Source organism: Ammospiza nelsoni, chromosome 4 (genome assembly GCF_027579445.1).
Source record: "Ammospiza nelsoni isolate bAmmNel1 chromosome 4, bAmmNel1.pri, whole genome shotgun sequence".
NCBI classification, from domain to species: domain Eukaryota; kingdom Metazoa; phylum Chordata; class Aves; order Passeriformes; family Passerellidae; genus Ammospiza; species Ammospiza nelsoni.
In genome coordinates this window covers 62,167,293-62,188,622 of record NC_080636.1, presented here as the reverse complement: position 1 = coordinate 62,188,622, position 21,330 = coordinate 62,167,293, and the positions used below count along the sequence as shown (strand labels likewise).

Genomic DNA, 21,330 nt, shown 5'->3' with positions numbered 1-21,330 from the left:
TAAGATAAGTATTGTATCATGCATTGCTACTAAAATGCATGATTGTTATGCCACACAGTGCCTCTGTGTGAGCACACACAGTGAAAGTGGTTGGAATAGCTTCCTTTGTATCTGCTCAGCTGAAAGGCAGTGATCGCGTCGGGCCAGAGCCAGGAACAAAAAGAACTCACCAGTGCATGGTGGTGCAGTCGCAGCTTCTGTGTGGATTAGAAAAAAGGACAAACCACAGGGTAAAGTGAGAGCACTGAAATTTTTATTTGTTACCTCTAGGTACCACGAGTTTGACATTAATAGGCAAGACCAGTGAATGAGCAGCAGTACATTGCATTCAAACCTGAATCTCCAAAGCACCAAAAATTGAGCTAGATTTACTTCTTAATCCTATAGTCAGCACACTAGTCTGGAGCTGCTGCATCTCGTCCCTAATTTAGTAGTACTTTTTTATGCAGTTAGGGGGCATGAGGAAAGAGTCAGTTGTGTAGTACCACTTCTACATCATCATAGGACTACAACATGCACATTCTACTATGTGGCCCAAGCAACAAGAATACAAGTAGAACAGTTACGGGTGGAGACAGGTTCATGTTAACACCACCTATGAATTTGTAGAAACCTTTTTGGACAGGTACCTACAGCAGTTCATCAATTTGTGTGGGAATGTTACACGCATGCACAAGTGATACAGTGGAAAACATAGCAGGAGCGGCAGCAGGACGGAGGACAAAGGTGAAATCTGTGATGGGATGCACTGGAAACAAGACCTTCCTCAGCTTTCTACAGCAAGTCTCTGCTCTGTTAGCGAGGCCTGCTGGGCAACAGTTTTGTTCTCATGGCTGCGGAGTTTTGATATGACTTCTAGAAACGCCATGCTCTGCACTTCCTTTTGGAGAGGTTCTGGAAAAGGAAATATTAAAAGAAACAGTGCTTTGTGTGAGATAGGCAGAAGAAAACTGTGAGAAACTTTTCTACTAAATCCTGTACACACAAGCACGCAGCTGTGAGTACACATAATCTGGTTATTGTTTACTTTTTTGAATTGCTTTTGTTGATGGAGAGACAACTTTTCAGGGCATCCAGCACACACAGACTCCATGGATTTCAGGGCATGATGAATGATCAAGCTGCTGCATAGCAGTTAAGAATATCCACCTGGATTGCCTTTCAAAACAGATGCTTAGGAAGTATTTTTAGTGAAAACACTTTTTTGGTTTATTCTTTAAACTAGCCTGACGAAGTGAGCTGGCTGCGACAGGCTCACTACATCATTTGTGTGTGTCAGCTCTTACTGGTTGTGTGGGGGTGTGAGATGGGTCCTTAATGGATGTGTCACCACCTGGTCACTGTTTGCTGTCCCTTTACAGCTCAGCTCTGAAGTTAATGCAAACGACAACATGCAGAGCATTGCCCTGTGCTCTGCATATGGATGCAGTGTTTATATTCTACTTAAAACTAGGAGACACTGTCTGATGATTCTGATCCTGGATTGCATGCTACTTACTTGTTGTATTATTTAAGAGAGGTTGGCAGCAACTCATAAAACTGAGCAGAAATTGTAAGAAATTTGACAAGTTTTCTCAAAGCCCTGTACTCTGAACATCTCACAGTTTTGATCTAAAATGGTTGGTTTTGTTACATGCCTCTCTAGTGAAATCCCACTCAGCAACAAATACATATTATTTTGCTTTCTACATGTTGCTGGAGGCATAATCTCTGAATTTCCCATGAGAAAACCCTACCATCTGTTTCAGATAGCTATGCTTTATGCATTGCTATTTTTATTTTTTTTTTTAAAGCAAGCTGTGGCATTTGTTCCCACCCCTACCTACTTTCTCGTTCACATGTTTTTAGTTCTCATGCAGTTTAACCCCTGCCATATAAGAGCTGGCACTGTCATGCTGCTGTGGACCTGGGAACGTGTATGTACAGACTGATGTCAGTGAAGCTGTTGGGGGGTTCATGCTATGTATGCACTTCCTGCTTTCTGCTGAGATATCAACATGTTTAAGAAGGTATTTAAAGCACTGTGCTTTACCATGGCTGGTAACATCCAGTTTCGTGGAGACTCTTGCCTACAGAAGACTGTGCTAGCTAAGAATGCTCTGCTTTGGATGATCCATTTTCCATTGTCCTCATTTTTCTACCCCTATCCATTCACTCAGTTGCAAAAGGAACTTCCAGATGGAAAGAATCATATAAAAATAGTATCTGTTAACTGCTTAACATCATCTGAAGTTCAACAAAGGCAAATGCAGAGTTCTTCACCTGGGGAACAATAACCCCAGGAACCAGCAAAGGCTGGGGGCTGATCTGGGGAAAGCATCTCTGTGGAGAAGGACTCGGTGTCCTGGTAGATGAACAGCTGTCCATAAGCCAGCAGTGTATCCTTGTAGCCATTAAGGCCATTGGTATCCTGGGGTGCATTGGGAAGAACATGGACAGCAGGTCAAGGGGACCCTCTGTCAGTACTGATAAAGCACCACCTGCAGTGCTGTGTCCAGCTCTGAGCTCCTGAGTACGAGAGACATGGAGCTCCTGGAGTGGGTCCAGTGGAGGGCGACAAAGATGATCAAGGGACTGGAGCATCTCTCAGAAGGAAAGGCTGAGGCAGCTGGGTCTGTTCAGCCTTGAGAAGAGATGACAGAGGAGGAAACTCATCAGTGTCTATGAGTATCTAAAGGGAGAGTGTGAAGAGGATAGAACCAGGTTCTGCTTAGTGATGCCAAGCAATAGGACAAGAGGCAATGGGCAGAAACTGATGCACAGGAAGTTTCACCTTAACATGAGAAAGAACTCCTTCACTGTGCAGGTGATTGAACACCAGAACAGATTGCCCAGAGAGGTTCTGGAGTCTCCCTCACTGGAACTTTCTGGATGCAGTCCTGTGCCATGTGCTCTAGGATGGCTCTGCTTGAGCAGGGAGGCTGGACCACTGTGGTCCCTTCCTACTCGACCTGTTCTGTGAACACACAGATGTTGGCAGCATCAGGTTAAATGTGATGCCAGATACCCCATAACAAAGTAACAGAGTAACAACAGCAGTCACTGGAGAATTAAACAAAACCAATAAACCAGTGGAGCTGCTTCTAGTCTTTATTGAACTATACTGTGGTCACTTAGCTTAAAAATAACTACACAGGTCTGTTCACAGTAGAATAAGGAAACGTGGCTCATGATGTGGAGATGGTAATGAAAACAGTTTAGAGGCAACAGAGCTGTAAGAGGTACATGTTAGTATTTTCCCTTGTAAAGAGCAATCAGCTCCTTGGTTAAAATAGTAAAACCCCCCACCTCCCCATCTTTGAAGTTAATACCAAGGTTGCTCAGTTGTTATTCTTGTGTCCTCACTGTTTTTACACAGGTCTGTTCATCAGGAATCAGGGCAGAGCACTGGGTCAGTCAAATACTGGCCCTTAACTTCTCAGCTGCATAATGCAGTGACATGCTGCTGTCTGTTCTCTGGGAGCAGGGTAAGGAGCCTCATACCTAGACAAAGCTTACAGTGCAGTGGCAGACTGAGCTCTGCCACTCAGATAACCCTAAAATACCCCCCTAAGATAAGACTGCTCTCTACTCTGGAGACAGGTATTTGACTTTAAATAACTCTGTCAGTCTTGCAGGTAACAAGATTCAGGAAGGGAAAATGCAACTGTCAGGCAGATTTTCTGGAGATAATTATTTTAGTTGGAAGCAGTGGAAATAAAGATCAAGACAGTGAGGCTGACTGTGAACCTCTGGCTTCTGCTCTAAAATGCATGGATAGTCCAAAGCATGAAATGGCTCAAGAAGGTTGTGAGTATCAACTAAGTTTACATGTCTTAGCATTAAAGTGAGTGCCTACTAAGAGCTGAGGCTTGTTAGCAAATTTTGAGCACAATCTTTGCACACTGACCACTGAGCTGTGTATACTCTCTAAAACTGAGTATTTGTTCTATAAAGTGGCAGGAATAGAATATTCACTTGCATAGATGTACAGGTCTCCAAAATTACACTTGCAGTAGGCGTGATGAAATCTGTTTAAATAAAAAAGCATGTTTGTTTACAGAGACAGCACACATTTAACTGTGGTAACTTTTAATCTATTAATTGAATTGCTGTAAACTAACCTCTAGAGAACCTTCATATGTTTCACACTTGCCAAGTTGTCCAGACAGGCTCTGACTTTCCACCTTTCTGTAATTATTCCAGTTCCTTGTCATCTTAGTTGACTGTAAATGCCTAGACCTTTATGGAAAGAAATTTGTTCTCTCTCCACAGATACAATCTTTCTTAAAGAACTGAATGAAAGAAATGTAGCAACTTCTTAAAACCTTGAATGAAATTTCCCCTTGACACCTTGCTCTTTTTTGTTTTGTGGTTTTTGTTTGTTTCCCCACACACAGATGGGAAGTTGAAATATCAAACCACAGCCTACTTGAAGAGCCTGTAAACAGCCTGACCTGTAGCAGAGGGTGAGCTCAGAGGGATAAGAGTTTACAGTGTCCAGCACTGATGTGTGTTAGTGCACGTTGTGCCTGGTGGGCTGAGCATGCGAGGGCTTGAGGGAAGGAGTTTTCCTAGTGACATAAATGTAAGGATTCTTCCTAAAGCACCATCACAGATCAATTACAGGGAACTTGCGGCTAGAAATGAAAATGAAATTCTTGTGATCTGCATATTTACAATGACAATTTGATATTTGTACAGTTTTAAATGCTTTCATTTCTTTCCTGTAAAAGTTTCAGCTAGTTGCATCCTGCAGAAGCCAGGGTCAAGTTTTTGCAGTTAATATCCAAAACTGAGTTAACAGCTTCATCCTTGACACTATAGATAGACACTACAGAGTCATAGTAAACTGAACTATGTGTGTTTATACCCATTGTGAACAGAGAACTACTCACAGTGTGTTTGCACATGATCTGTGTTCAGCTGTAGGAAAGAACTGTATTGCGTACATAAATCTTGGGAAGCAGCCTCTCCTGAATACTCACCAGATCCTATAAGAGCACAGATCAGCACCATGGAGTTATATTTTATTTCTGGAGCACTCCTGTCGTCTGAGAGCAGTCTGTGTAGAATCTGAACAAGCTGAGCATTTTCAAGATCCTTTTCAGCAGTGACTGAAATACAAGTGAAAATTTGTAAGTCTGGAAGTGCCACTTGCTTTGACGCTTCCATGTGTTATTCCTTTATTGAAACACGATCTCTCACCAGAGTGAAAGGCTGTGGTATGTAACTCATTGGTGTAAAACTCGAGCACATATTTGATGGTATGATGACAAGCATCACAGCTCTTGCTATAAAAATGTGAAGTTCTCTAACTGCTTGAAAGGGGAGTCACAGAGTTTAATGATGAAATCCAGTCTAAATGTTCAGTAAGCTGATGGAAAAGACATAGGCTTCCTAGCCATTTAGGCCAATACCTGGAATATTTCAGCTTTCAACACTTCCATTGCCTCAATTTGCTTTTGGAAATTCTGTCTGAGTAAATAAAGATTGTGTAGTTCTCAATTCTATGGTAGAGGGAGCTCAGGGTCCATTACAAAGCCTGTGGAAAACTTTTCAAGATCTCCATTTGAGTTACTGCCTCTGTAGCTTTCTAAGATACATGTATTGAATTTGGCTCAATCTTTAAATGCCTGATGACAAGACAAAGAGATGATTCATGTGAATAGGAACATCTTTCCTTTTATTTAAAACAATTCCTTGATGTATTGGCAGTGATTCAAAAGTTGAACAGAGCATTCCTGAAGTACGCAATGGCAAGAGATGAAATCAAGAACAAAAATATGTAAGGTTGTTTGTTTAGTTCTTTAGTTAATAAGTAAACAGGATAAACAAAACTTCTGTTGAGCATTTCCTTTCCTGTTTCAAAAGCTGGGGTACTACAAATGCAGGTCAAGACATGTAATCATGTCTGCCTACATATGGCAATTCTTGCACTTAATCCTGGGTAATTTAATGGAGACACGTTGGAGGCATTAACCACCCCCGTGTATTCTCTAGTTTTTAATTATTAGGTAAGTGGACTCTTCACTTTAAAAAGCTCTCTCAAAAGCAGATTAACATTCCAGTGTAGGAATGTGGTCAGGTCATATAGTCTCTAGTCTGGGGTATGTTTGCTTTCTCAGTTTTACCCCAAATCTGAAAGTTAAGCTGGAGGGCCTTTCTAGATCACTCCACCACCTACCAGAATGATGGAGCAGATCCTGCATAACCAGCACTCTCCAGTTTCCTGCGTAACATGATGGCTTGCCTGTGCTTGCATGAAGCACAATGGAAAAACTGAAAGGCAGGTGGAAGGAGGAGGCTATTCTACACTGCATTCTCCCTCCATGGCTTCTCTTGGGCGCAGACTGGAAAGGAAATGGTGGAGTGAACTCCTGGGATACTCACCTAACTCTAGAGCCGCTATCAATGCCAATGCAACGAGAGCTTCGTTTTGCATTATTACGTGTTCGCTGGTCGCCATGGTTACTAAATGCTTGATGCCACCGCTCTGTACAATGGTCCTAATTACATCCTAAAATAAATAACGCAAAGATGACAAAATTCTGCATTGCATACAAACTGTATTAAATAAGAGAACCGTCAGGGTGCTGTGTTATCTTTGGGTAAGGGTACTTGTTGGCTTTGTGCACATGCAATCACTTTATACATCAATGTACAGATATGCTGGCCACCTGTTACTGCTCTGCAATTGTAAGATACAATGTGTTAAACCAAGGCAGGTAACCCCATAACTAAGTTAAGACACACATAATGAACTCTTTTCCAGGTTATACCGGGTAACTCAAATTCTCATGCTGTGCCATCAATCATCAATTGATTAGGGGTTCAAAGTATCCAACAAACTATATGGTTGAGATAAGGAAACACACAAACATAGTTACAATAAAGTTATTAAATTCTTCATTTCTCTCCACGAATTTTCAGAGTTTCTTCAAAATGTTCAGAGAGGTGAGATCACAAATATGACACCTTACTATGTAACAGAAATGGCGTACTTGAAAAGCTGTTTAGACATAAGACAGGAAAACAAGCAGTGGTATCTTATTATGGAATTTTTCTTCAAATACAAAGGAGGTAAGGAAAAGGTACGTATGGGACACCAATGTGTTGGTTTCTGTTCTAAAGCCAGCTGTTAAAGTGAACTGTACTCCTGTACTGCTGCCCAGTATCTAGGAACTTAAAATGTTATTTAACTGCATTAAATATGTCTAAAATAGATAAAAATACCCAGCTGGGATTCTGTTTTCAAGTCCAAAAGTTGATCCAATTTATGTGATGAGATAAAGATTATAGTAGACTAATACTCTATAGGTATTAGTTGTAATTTCACAAGTGGTTGTGCACCTCATTTTTTCACCATCTTATATCCCAAAAATTGTTGCAAATTGTTTGCCTGAAAATCAGGTAACTTGGCACGCTGAAAGGAAACTGTTCAAGGAAATGTGGATTGGTTGTTTATTATTTTTTATTTGTCCTGTGAGTGCACAAAGGTTTGAAGTAGCATCAATTTCTTGAAACAAGAATACAATTTAAGTTTTTCATGTATATCTTAAATTTCCATTTAAACCACGTCCCTCTTTCTTACACTAGCCACAGCCAAAATAGTGAGATGTATAGTCTCACTACTGCGAGACTATAACATAAATTTAAAAAATAAGCATCTAAACCTAAACACAAAATACCATTTAAATACCTTCAATCCCAATCTCAACAAAAAAAAACCCAAAAAAACCAAAAACCAACACTCCAAAGTAGTTTTCATACTGAGATAATCTGGGAACTGCTAAGTTCTATTTAAATTGGTGTGGAATTTTGGGTATATAAGGCTTAGGAACCAATCAGCATCTTTGACATCAGAATTTTTTATATTGTAGATGAACCTCACCCTTTAAAAGGCAGTACTGAATAGATGACAGCCATCAGGTTTGGTGCTAGTGTGGTTGAAATCACAGGTACCTACTCCAGTTTTGTAGAATGACTAAAACTGACTGTTACTTTTGTAAATATTACCCCAAAGCATTTAAAATTAAAAGCTAAATTCAAACCTGATGTTGGTAAGAGCCGTACAGCTGTACTCATATTCAAACCTAGAGGGCAGCAAAAGCCTAAAAAACCCCACCCTCTGAGCTCTGTTATCCTCTTCATGTCAAATTTCCTCTGTGAATACATGCACCCAACAAAAATTAATTCACCTGTGATAAAGCTGTTAATTTCTGCATTAATATCTATTTGATGTAATCAGTACTGTCTCCATATTTAGAATTAAATTCTGCTGTCCTATAGAGAATATTAGTCTCACATCTGTGGTGGTGTTTGCCATGTATGCATACATGTTGGGGACATTGGGGAGGGGTGCAGAAGAAGTGAGAACCAGAAAAATGAACCCTAATCAGTTTTAGAGGCTGAACATAAAATGGAGAAGGGGTATTAGGCAGAGACAGTGATATTAGCAATCAGCAAAGATTTAAATCCCTGTGAGGCCTGTTGATTTGTTCTTGGAGACACTCAGTACACATCAGGCCTCTACTATAATTTTCACTTCATAAAGGCCATGGATGAATGAAGAGGTCACTGTAACAGTCTGAGCTCTCCAAATCACACTTGCTATTTAAGTTCAGTAATGCAGTCTGTGTCCTTATCAGTGAACATGCTGAAGGAAGTCTGAGCCTGAAATAGCCTGTCTCCAGAGATGTGTTTGTCCTTTATAAGGCTGCTTTGTCTAATACTCAGCTGAACAAGAATTATGGACTTGGACTGCTTAGGTAAAGATATTTGATTGATATGAAGGTGAAGGGAGGGTCAGATGAATTTTTCCTAATGCTGTACCTTTTGCCATACACAAGCAAGCTTTTGTTAGAATTTGGAATAAATGATCATTTCTTATGATCCATCAGAATCTTAAAAGTTTGAAATATGCTGTATGAAGAGTAGGGAGACAGACTATTTCTGGATCTCAGTTTTATATATAAATATATAGCAAGTTCCTAACAACTGAGTTTACTGATTCTTCATATATAGCATCATAAAAACACAGAGAATACAGCATGCTGAACTTCTGCAGGATACATTTAAAATAAAAATGAGTCAAGCCTTGGGCAGAGGAGATGTAACACATGAATACCCAAGCTGGCTTGCTAGAAGGATTGCAAGGTGGAGGGTTGGTTACCCACAGGAAGTGCACAGGTAACTCTTGGTTCTGACAAGTCCACTAACTTACTTTTGATTTGCTGTGTCGTATAAGTGCAGAAAGGAGTCTGTTGGACTCTCCCATCACACCTGCGTGATCCTTGGCTTCACACCACTCCACCAAGCGTTCCACCAGTTTTACATTTTTGCCCAGCTGTTCAGCTGCTTCCGCTACATGATGCCGGAGCCAACAACACAACAAAAAGGTTGTCACATTTTTTAAGCAAGTGCTAGAAAAACAAGCTGAAAGTTACTAACTTGAAGGAGTTAGAAGAACTTCACTAGCCTGCACTACCAGTGGGAACAGTCTAGGTTGCATTGAAGCAAGTAAAGCCAGTCAAAATGAAAAGAAATTTTTAAAAAATCCAGAAAAACATTAATAATCCAGTTTTTGAAACAACTTATCAGCCCAGTTATTGAAGCTTGTGCACTGATGAAGAGTAGGGAAAATACAGGTGATATCACACGCCCAGCTGAGCTGTGAGTCAGCTCAAGAATTAAAAACCAGGAGGGACTGCTGCCAGAAGGGAGCACTGTGGTAGGTTAGATCAGGTTTGATAGACTGTAAGTCACGTAAGTTTCTTCAAAAAAAGTCTATTCTGCATCCAATGCTTTGCTAGAACTAGAATGGATCTTTTGAAAAAATCTGTAGGACTGAGTCAAAAATAAATACACAGCTAATTTACCTCATGAACTATTTCTGGTTTTTAGCAGATTTCTGATTTTATAAATCCTTATCCTGGAACAAGTTGGTAACTAAAAGGTGCTTTTTCTTTTCAGAATTGCAGTCTATCAATTAACAGAGTATTATCCTGTTCCAAGGACCAAGGTACAGCCAGGGAATACAGTAAGTGAACAGCAAAACAGGAGTGGTAGCTGAAAACACTCACACCTCAATACACACTTGTAATGTGACCGTGTAAAGAAGTTCAAAAATAAATAAGCATTTGACACCTATTTGGAGGGTCCCTGGTAGTCAGTTTAGGAGTTCTGAAAAAAAAAAATCAACCCATGTTCCTCTTCTTTTGCATGTGTATTAAATTGATTCCATGACTTCAGGAATGAAATTTAGAAAAGCTTCGCTTCTCTCTTTTTAAGAATCTTGGCAGCGTATCACAGACTGAACCAAAGAGAATGACTTAACATAGAGAACAGTTTATTTTTACCTTGTGCATCTATTAACATTCTTAATGTTCCCAGCAGCTTGAACTGAACAGGGGGCATCTCCGATCTGAGAAATTTCAATACAGCTTCTGCAACGCCAGCTGATAGCATCTTGGCCTTATTTACAACTGCATGAATAAAGAACAGGGATTGATCTCAAAAACATTTCTGGAAGATGCAGTTAATTTCAGAGCTGGACTGGAAGCAAATTTTCAGACGTGGTTTGAAAAAGAGGTTGTGAGCACAGACTTCAGGAACAGTGTGCACTGGTGATAGTGTGTTGTGGAAAAATGTCACGGTTCCTGTGAAAATAAGTGCTTTTTCATAGCATGCACATCTAAATTTCTGTATTCAGCTTGACATCACCAAAGATACCTTTGGTGTAGGAAAGGTATTTTCCACAAATGCATCAGGCAGGAGCCCAGGCTAATACTTGCACTCCCAAATAGGAGGAATCTTTGAGTCTCAACCACACTCTTCAATTTCTCACAGGCAAAGGAACTAATTAGCAAAGCAAAGCATCCAATTAGCAGAATAACCCCTTACCCAGTTCCAATACTTCATACAAATAACACTCTAGCCTGACATGCCTGGAGTCTGTAGTCTTTTGTTGCCTTCTTCCCCTCTCCAACCTCTCTTTCATTCTTTCCACTAGTCCATGTTCTCCACTTTCACAGAGCTCTCTGAAATGCATTTAAGGTGCAAATCTTGCCCAGTAGTATGCTTGGAAAAAATACTTCTTAGGTATTTGAAACAGTGTTTTGACACAGAGCTCATCACTGAGGTCAGTTATTACTTGCTCGTTTCTTTCTAACAATGTACAGGGATGGTGATGTAGGTCTCTGGCAGACACCCTTCAGCACAGGCTACAGGGAAGCTGACTGATGGAAGTGAAAAGAATGACTCACCTGAGAAAGGTAAGCAAATGGAATACTGCTAAACCTCAGTGGGTTTAGTTATGTATGCATGATCATTTCTAAAAGTTAGGATTTATCAAAACCAAAAATAGTAAAATAAGGTTATGTGAATGAAAGACTTATTTTTGGCTTGGCACAAGAAACCATACACAAGTGTTATGGATTTGCTTTGCTGTTTTGTGTGTGTTCTCTACCTTTATGCTTGGGCAATCAAAACTCACACAAATTAAGTTACTAAAAATGACAAAATTAGCATTCAGCTTACTGCCAACAAACAGTAACTAATTGCAATAGGCTGGCTATTCTGTTGGTCTACCTCCAGCTCTAATTTGACAACTTTCAGTGTCTTAAGTAAGATGCAGTGTTTAACAAAGTGGGCACTGTTCTCTGGTGGGGACCCTCAGCTGTGAGACAGATTGCAAATGAAGCAAAAAAAAGCAGAAAGAAAAATAAATATGCAGTGCTCTGGACAAAAAAGGTTGAGAAATCATATTCAAGGCCTCATCAGCTCCTCAGCAATTACAAGGCTGCCCTTTCTTTGGTGGGAGATACTGTGGGATCAAAGTGGCAAGGGACAGTCATTATGCCTGTGATGTATTCAGAATTGCTTTTCTGAACTGCTGTGCTACCGACAAAAAAGCAGTGATGGGCCAGAATGAAAAGCAGCAGTCTGACCTGCCTCTGGGACTGTCAGTCAGTGCTCCCACCCACATTCCCTAGGGGGTAGAGTGGGAGAACAGAATTTCACCTTTGGGTGGTTAGCAATGCAAAGAGAGGCTTACCAGGAATAGCCAGGTTCCTGAGAGCACTCAGTGCAGCGTGCTGCACAGTTACATTTCCATCCTCCACATGTCTGTCTAGCAGATCCATCAGCTTTTGAACTATGCCATTATCCACCATATGGATGCAGTTTCCGTCTGTGCGAGATGTAACAAGTCATTTGTGAAGCGAAGATTATTACTAAGATTTTTACAACAGCTTAGTATGAATTGAAGGCTTGTTTCCTTGCTCCTTTTTAGTTTTCATTGTTGAGAATTTGACCACCATCATATGTGAGAATTGCAGTGCTCATGACAAACTTACAAGAGTGATAGAAGAAATCAGAAGAAGGCAGAAATCCCCTTTACCCCTCTACACATGCAAAATAATATTTTTAAAGTAGGTTTAATGCTTTTGAGGATTGTAAAGTTTAAAACTAGTGATATTGCTGTGTAACTCAACAACAGCTTTACTGCAATACAATTCTTGTTTCCAGCTCTACAGACAAAGCATGATAGAGGGCCACACATAAATTTACTTAAGTTATTATGGCATGTTCTTACCATTTCTGGCAAAATTTGCAATAGCCAGTGCTCCTGCAAGCTGTAGCTGATGACTATTGGAAGGAATCCATGAAAGTACTCTTTGGAACACACTGCCTTTTCCTCCTTCAAATAACTTTTGCATGGATTCATCTGGGGTAAAAAGCACAGAGAGTCAGCAAGCCAAAGCTTTGTTAGAGAAACTTCTCTTTATATTTGTGAAGCTCTCCTGGTTCCACTACAATTAATCCAATCCTGCAATGAGGGACAAAATCTGACCTGTTAAATGTTTGCCTGGTGCGCAGCAAGTCATCTAGGTTATTTAAAAAATTAATAAATAGTGAAATTCAGCTGCCAAACAGTGCTACAGGTATCTGCTGTTGCTTTGCAGAACATAGTGACAGCCCATCCTTACCTCCAAGCAATAATAGAACCATAAGATCAGAAGCTGTTTTAAGCTCTGCAATATCATCCTCTTTGTCACTGTCCACAGTCTTCTGGACAATCTCAAGTAAGCACTCCACCAAACCTGCTTCAACCAGCTGCAGTTTAATGACATCTGGAAAATAGCATGGATAATAGGAGTCAGAATCAGGATTTTAAATGCATCTATCCTACACACATATGCAGGACAGACTGTAAGAAACAGTGATGTCAGTGTTTTCACTGACAACTTGTGTACATAAAACCACGAGTTCTTTATTTGAAATTCTTATGGCCAACTTCTGTTATTATTCATCTAACAGTCTCTCTCTGGCTCTGGACTTCCTTTAGAGCACAGTCATAAGCTGAAGGTGTATGGAGCTCTTCACTTCTAAAAATGAGGATATTTCTCTACAGCAAACTTCTGGCACCTCAGTCATGGCACAGCAGACTCATAAGGACTGTGCAGTGTTCATGCTTTCCAAAGACAGACAGTATATCTGCCATTTGTTGAAAGGGCTGCAGGAGGAGTGCAGAAAGGTCAAATCCAAAAGGTTGGGTCGGCAGAGAAGTTGGTTCTGGAAACTGATGAGGCAAACTAATTTCTTCGCTGTTATTCAAAACAAGGCTTGAGAAGGTAATATTTTTTTTTTCAAGTGACATAAAATCTGGGAACAAAATTTTTTTCTCTTTTTTCTAAAATAACAAAACATGTAACAGATATTTCCCTTGGAATCTTCTTTACATGCCTAAACTCCCTTTCTGTTAAGAGGGAATGGCAGGCTGTCTTATGCTGTATGAGGTCTCTTCATACATGGAAGTGATTCTGGTAGTTTTTGCAGGCTGATTTTGAAAAATAGTCACAAAGCTCTGCAGAAGTGTGCAAAAGAAGTGGATTTCTCTTAGTTTTCTACATGAAATGGTATTTTTGCAAAAAAATGTTAACCCAAGTTAAAATATTTTTAGGCCAGGGCTTTGGAAATATTTTTTTCATAGTTTACAAACCACACTTGGGAGAGGAAGTGTGTTCTACCTCTGGTGAAGGATGTGTCTGACTCTCAGTTTCCTGGTGTCACTAGGCTTTTTGCCTCAGTGAAATTCATTGTTCCTTTAAGAGTGGCTGACCTTCTCATGAACTTTGTAAGGAAATGCAAAATCTCCAGTTGGGATTTTTTTTAAAATAGGCTCTTTTGCACTGAGGTGCTTTAAAAAATAGAGAATACCCTTAGCTATAGAATATAGGGTTGCAGATGTTCTGTGATTTGCAATTGAAATTGCTACACCAGCATGCTTAATCAACAAGTAAATTAGAAAAAAAACCTTAAAACACCCCAACCACCAAAATCCAGACTCGGCAAATACTTAATTGAGACGTTTTTCCTTTCTGACCTATTGCAAATTATCTACAGTGAAAAGCACCTAAACAGTACCAGCAAAGTGAGCTCATTTATGTATGCCTTGAATCCACAGTGGAAATGTTTTTCTGACTACCTTTCAACATCTAAGCATCTGAGTCAGGGTCAGCAGCAGTGAATTTCTCAAATCTTAGTGCAACTAAAAAACATACTCTAGGAACAATTAAGCATTTGAACTGACATATATCAAACACACAAAAAGTTCAACCCTATTTTGTGTCATTCTGAGGATGGAACTACCTTAGAGTAGATTTTAAGTTATTATATAGTAAATTATATATTTTGGAAAAGATGTACATTTTTAGAGCTGAAAAAAGGAATTGATTTTCCATGCCACTTAAAAGTCAAAATGCCTTTTTAAATTGAAGTGAAAGTTTATCCTGACTTATACTTTGTAAAACAGACACACACAGAGTGTGCATGCACAACAGAATGGATGAAACATAAACCTGAGTTTGCAGTTCTATCTAAAAATCTATTCAATTAAAAAAAGCTTTAATGCTGAAGTGGTTAAAATGAGGTTAGAGAGCCATCAAATACTGTGATGTCTTCCCTTCACAGAACTGCTTCCCACATCAGTCCATCTCCACTTGTTAACTCATTTCTTTATTTCCATCAAGGGCAGATGATACATTGTACAAGCAACCTTTGTCTGATCCCTAGTTGCTCTGGAGGAACATCCTGGAGGGGTGATCAGGGGTGCACATCAATTCCTGCTCTGTCTTGAGCAGTGAGTCAAACTCCCAGGGGCTGCCTGGGGCTATGTAAGACACACCACCAAACACCCAAATTAAATTCATATGATCTCTCAATGAACAGTAAGGGCAGAGTGTCCAGTCCTTAGCTCTGCAATTGACATGCCCCTAGCAAAAATAATGTTATAGGAAATGGAATTGCCAGAGGCTCTGCGATTCCAGGAAATGATGTCCTGGTGCTCTAATGGTCTATGAACACTTGAACCAATGTTTGCAGACAAATGTTGTGAAGCTCTCTAAAAAGCAGCTTTTGATATTCCCACTGTGGGCAAAGAGCAACAAAATATAACATAATTGTATACAGAGTGAATCAGTGATGGAATTAGCATCAACAATGTGCTGGCTCAACAATTAAGACCATTCACTTTTCATGACACTACAATCACAAGGATCAGCTGTGGTCGCTTTGGAAGGAGACAGCCCATTACTCTGCATTTAGTGCCTGAAAAACACACTGATATACTGAAATAAAAAATACACATAAGAAAATGAGTAAAAGACGGAGTAAGAAAAAAATTCTCACCATTTTCTGCCAGGGGGGCCAAAACTTCAAAAATCATCTCTTTTTTATCATGCTCTATTTGCTTCTTGAACAGTTTCACAAGCTCTTCAGCAATGTTTGTGTAGGCAAACTGCTCCTTACTTGACTCTGTGAAGCAAAAGGAGAAAATCAATATAAAGTAAACAAACCACACAAGAAGGTAGAACTACTTTTTCTCTTTGTTACCAGGTTTATTCAGCAAGATGACTAACTGCTCTTCACAGACAAGAGCAATAGGCTCATGCTTGTCACAAAATGAAAAGATAAATGTCTAACACTTTAAATGTGCTGACCTGAAATAGTTATGGTTAAGGCTGTTAAAAATATATAAATATATGATTCAAGGCTGTTTGGTCTGGCTTTGCTCACCAAAATATAAGTTAGCTATAGAAACAATAATAGTACAAAAAGAAGTCTTTGATTTCTCTTGTCTTAACAGAAAGAAGAACAGGTTATATACTGCATTTTCTATGGGAGAGATGAAGATTTGCACCAAATGCTTAAATATTTACATGGTCTCATGATGGTGACATTTCTTTTGAAATCTGTGTGGGGCTGTTGCTGGGCCATCTCATACTGCACAGATACAGCATAAAGCACTTTTACAGAGGGGCGACGTTCCTATCAGATTAGCCAGCAGGTCTTCAAATGTACATTAAACAAAAGCATCTCTTATTCCATTGCCTGTATCATATTCCTCCTCACTGGCAGTATTACAAGGGATGCAGGTGGTAGGGCTGGTGTTCTGCATTCTCCAGTGTCCACCTCCTGAGGGCCATCTGTAGCCAGAAACCTTCCAGCACCTTTGCTATTGCTCTGGCAGATGCCTGGGGATTACTTTACTGTAGAACTGACCCCAAGGACTTGGGAAAAGCATGAATGCAGTCCTGGACACTTTTGTGCACGTCTCATCATTTTCTCTCACTGTGCCTGGTTGCATAGTATATTCTTTGTGGATTTTTGATCTTTCCAGTATTTTAGCAGATCCATCACTGGTTTGTGCCCTGCTTTGACACAGAATTAGAGTCATATAATGCTTTTCAAGGGATTCTTGCAATGCTGTTGTCTTGTAAGTGATGAAAAATGATAACCTCACCAAAAAAATTCCCTGAAGTTACAAGGCAAAAATAAAATAATACAGTTACAATGTGATTGACTACTGCTTAAGGGAGAATAAAATATTACAAAGTAAATTAATTTTGTGCCAGTCTTAAAGAATGAGCACCTTTTCAATGTGTATGAACTGGAAGGGAAGCAGCTGCTGTAAAGTTTTTCCCATGGTTCTCATTACTCAACAAGAGAGAGTTGGATCTTTCCAAAGAGGGGAAGGAAATTCTCAGTGAGTCTCCCATTTATCATATTTAATATCATTATGGTTTTGGTTGCATTTAAACACTAGAACTTGCAGTGTATGACTCTTATCATTTCTGCTGTGCAGACACAGTACACAGTGCCCAACCTGCAGACCTCTGATTCATTAATTTCTTTAGTGCTACCTTGATGGCTTTTTCAGCTGTGATTTGTTAAGAAGAATTGTCTCTTGTAAATAAATTTATTATGTGTATTATCAAACTAAACTAGGTAACATGATACTTTGTCTGGCCTTGAAATCTGTGAACTCAGGCCACCAAGTACTACAAACTCAGAGATACACATTTTTCATATTTTGAACTGCTGAATGTTCTTAGATGATATTGTAAGTGCTATGTATTATTTACTCCAGTGTAAAAAAACTTCAACGCATAAAACTAGAATTTCTCCAAATATGTTAGCAAAAGAACAACATAAACCACAAATGTTAATAAAACACAAGCCTTAATAACCCATTTTTTTACACATGGTTGAATTCCAATGAAAAGTGATCTGCTTGAAAAGACATCAGATCAAAGCAGGGCCACAAACTTCAATTTAAATGGAGTTCTAACTAAAATTAACATCTATTCATGATTTATACATGGAGGTATTTAGAACAGAGTATATTAAAATTCTGTACCTAAAATAATACTGTATATGCAGATTAATGACTGTGCCTGCCTCAATTTCATTCAGAGATTTTCATGAGCCAAATTTAATCTCGATAAAACTTTGTGGAGCTACACTGGTATACAATATTTATATTATTAATAAATAATTCACATTTAGTAGCAGTGCTATGGAAATACTGTTTAGATGATTTAAAATGTGCTTAGTTGAACTGAAGCACAGTAACATAAAACATAAGGTTGAATTAAGTACCCAAATAAATTTCAGTAACTGAAAGGGGAAAAAAAAGAGACAACTATATATTCTAGAGAAAATAAGCAAAAATTACTTGTCTGTTATTGTTGAATGTACCAAAAGGACTTGAATGAGCTTTTGTTAGTCTTTAACTAAGACTTAACATTATGAAAACTGGATGTAAATTTGAGATTAGTATCGTGGACTTACCGAGTTCTGCTAAATTGCCAAATGCAACAAGGCACATTTCTGTCAGAGCTGCATTTTGGCAATGAATGCCCAACAATTTCACTAACGTAGGAATAACACCCATATTGATAAGCTGTGACTGCAAGGTATCTACATAAAAAGAGAGTACAACAGTGAATTAGCATTTCTCTTCATAGTACTGTTCTTTTAACCAAAAAAGCATTTTTCACATAAAGCAACTTCTAGGCTAAGCAGCATTAAAATTTCTGTCTCCTCTACTCTTCAGACTAGGATTTGGTTCAGATTTGAGATATGGACTTATAATTCTTGTCCCTGGCAATGGAGTGTACTTCCAGAAATACTCCTTCCTGATCTGTTCATAGCATATAGTGAATTATGCAGCTACTGACAATTTTGTGGTTATCAGGTTCCTAAAAAATGTCAGGTTTGATTCTGGGCTCACTGAGACTAGCTGACTGAAATTGATCTGAGCAAGGTCAATGAAATAGCGATTTATCTGAGAGCTTTTTCTATACACTCTTTTTAAAATTAAAGATCAAAACTGGAAAATTAAAATTAGAATGAATATAAACTGGCACTAAAATAAACATGAAAAGTTTCATAAACACAGGAAGTCACAATGTAGATTATGAAGAGCTTGAGAAAAAAGAAAGTTTAATAAAGACAAAAAATGGAAGGTTTAAGAAAAGTCCTTAGAAGCCATTCTGATAATTTCTTGCACAGGATGAAAGTTTATAGTATTTACAAGTAAGAAAAGTATTGCTCCTAGGTGTCTGCAAATAGAAAGATGCTCTGATGGTTAGGCAGAAACATGATTGGTTTAAAAGATTATTTATAACAGTATTTCCTCTTACACATTTTACCTATAACAAAGCAAAGAAGAAAAACATTGTTTCACAGTTGAATAGAATGAAGCAGACATAAACATACCAGATGTTGTTTAGTAATTTTCCTAAGCATCTTTTTTTCCTTTGTTTCTAAAGCACTTCAACTATGTTTAAATGTTACAGACTCAAAAGACAAGGATCCAAAGCCCAGTGATGTCAAGAGAACTGTATTACTTAATTTAGCTTTTGGTCAAGCCCTACTGGTGAGTTCTGGGGTGGGGTGGTTTTTTGTTGTTTGTTTTTTTCATTTGTTTGGTTGTTGGGGTTTTTTTTAGTGTGGTTTTCTTGTTAAGGAATTAATTCTAGGCAACTGAAATCAGTTGGAATTCTTATATGTGTGGCGTCAGAGCCATAAAAAAGCAGATTTTTACAGGGAGATAAAACCATATGACATCTGAAGTTTAGCAAATTTAGAATCATCTCATGTTTTCAAAAAACTCCTTGAAATTTTCATATAATGAAAATTATGAAAGCTTCCAGAATGTTTAGCTCATTTGTATTCAGTATAAAATACTCAGATAATAATTATGAATTTGATGTACCAAGTAAGTAAATGGCATGGTTATTATAGGTTATTGGGGATAAGCAGGAATCCTTATGGCTTGACATCTTTAAAAAAACTGTATTACTTACCAGTAACTGAATTTCCTTTTTTGGGGGGAGGGATTACCTCTTCCACAGATTCAGGGTCTTTAGTGAAATTTATGAGAACGCCATGTCAGACACCAAAGAGCCGTGTAAGTTGTCAAATTTCAGGTAAGTACAAATTGTACTAGCGCATGCATTGAATGCCATTTTACCTCTGGCAGATGTGTGAGTCACTACTACACCCTCCTACTTCATTCCAAACTGACTGGAAAAATCTGTCTTTCAATAGGAAACCTGGGGAGAGAGGGAGATGGAATGGTTCTACAGAGAAAATTGTTGTGTAGGAGAACTCAAGTTACTGGTAAATAATCTGGTTTTGTCCTTGGTTTGTGATTGTCCCCTGTAAACACTTAAAATTCTGGAGGAAAACTGGTCGTCATGGAGAGTAGGAGAACAAAGACACAAACCACAAATGCCATAGAAAATTATTTGGAAAGAAATTGTTTTGTTACTAGACTATACCTTTAGTCACTCTAAAAATCTCTTTATCCAACTGTAATGGATAAAGAGACAATCTCTGTGGACTTCATTCCAACAACAGAAGCATAAACTCTCCATTTTGAGCAGGTTTTTGGTTCTGCTGTCTCTTTCTTAATATAAAATATATAAAAAGCATGGAGGGAAACCACATAATCTTTGAAAAGAAATAGGAATCTTAAGAGTCAGATAGAAAGATATATCATTGTTCAAGAGAGCATGGAGTGCACTGACTAAAGGACCTCTAGAATTTCCAAACTAAAAAAATGAAAAAAAACATATTCTAAAAAAGAATAATTGTATTGGGTCAAATGTCAGGTATTATATCAGACTCCATACCAGTCTGATTTTCCCAGAATAGAAGGATGGCACCTGAGTACAGGAAATATCTACAGTGATAAGAATGGCATTACAAGAATTGACAATAAGGTAAACATTGCCTTAACAGCAGTAAGTGTTAATTTAAAACTTAAAATTTTCTCCTTTGACAAAGACAGGGCAACCCTGTGAGTCACAAAGGAAGCAAGACCTTTGAAAATAAAAGGCTGCCAGCAGCTATTTGCAATGTTTATACTTGCCTGGGCTTGCCATACAAATTCTGGACCTGACATTTACATCTGTCATTATCACCAACAGGAGGCTCTTTCTCTAGCAAAGTCTATTAAGCATTTTAAGAGAAAAGTATCAGGCATCTCACTGGTATGGAGACCCACAGCACTTTTTATTTCAGATAAATTAAAAATATCCAAGTGGTTCAGTCTCAGCTGGAGGAACTGACAGCAGTTCTCTCTCTGCCCTAGGAAAACCTCAGACTAGGTAACTTGGACTAACTGTGTATCTTGGCCTTTCACTGCAGAAATTGTAAATGCCTCACTAGAGCAGAAGACCATTTTGGGGAAACATGCATCCAACCTTCAATCAGTTGCCTGACACAGGACTAAAGTGAGCCATGATGCCAGGCAACATTGTGTTTCAGGATGAAACAGCACTTCTGTCCACTTCCTAAGCAGAACTTCATGCACAGACAGCAGGAAGCATGAAAAACTGAATTCCTCTCCTGAATTTATGACTTAAAACCACAATTTACACTGCTATCACGTGTTTCACTGTGTCTGTGTGTTCTTTTGGGGTGAAAAGCACTGACAGTGATGCTGTACAGATGCATATACAGGTAGATAAAAGGCAATCAATACATGCGCCA

The 21,330-nt window shown here is 38.8% G+C and overlaps 1 protein-coding gene across 6 annotated transcripts in view; it reads right to left on the bottom strand.

The window, feature by feature from the left end:
- Window positions 1–231: 231 nt before the first annotated feature.
- Window positions 232–21,330, bottom strand: part of RAP1GDS1 (Rap1 GTPase-GDP dissociation stimulator 1) — a 90,960-nt gene continuing 69,861 nt past the window's right edge. For 5 of the 6 annotated variants that reach the window (XM_059471065.1, XM_059471064.1, XM_059471066.1 and 2 more), the window contains 10 exons: window positions 18,118–18,246; window positions 15,673–15,798; window positions 12,972–13,115; window positions 12,578–12,709; window positions 12,038–12,172; window positions 10,341–10,466; window positions 9,206–9,345; window positions 6,373–6,499; window positions 4,968–5,096; window positions 232–894 (listed from right to left, as the gene is read on the bottom strand). In XM_059471065.1, the coding sequence (XP_059327048.1) occupies window positions 767–894; window positions 4,968–5,096; window positions 6,373–6,499; window positions 9,206–9,345; window positions 10,341–10,466; window positions 12,038–12,172; window positions 12,578–12,709; window positions 12,972–13,115; window positions 15,673–15,798; window positions 18,118–18,246 (1,316 nt within the window). In that variant the 3' untranslated portion in view covers window positions 232–766. The remainder of the gene's footprint in view (window positions 895–4,967; window positions 5,097–6,372; window positions 6,500–9,205; window positions 9,346–10,340; window positions 10,467–12,037; window positions 12,173–12,577; window positions 12,710–12,971; window positions 13,116–15,672; window positions 15,799–18,117; window positions 18,247–21,330) is intronic. The other variant, XM_059471068.1, reaches the window with a different exon arrangement.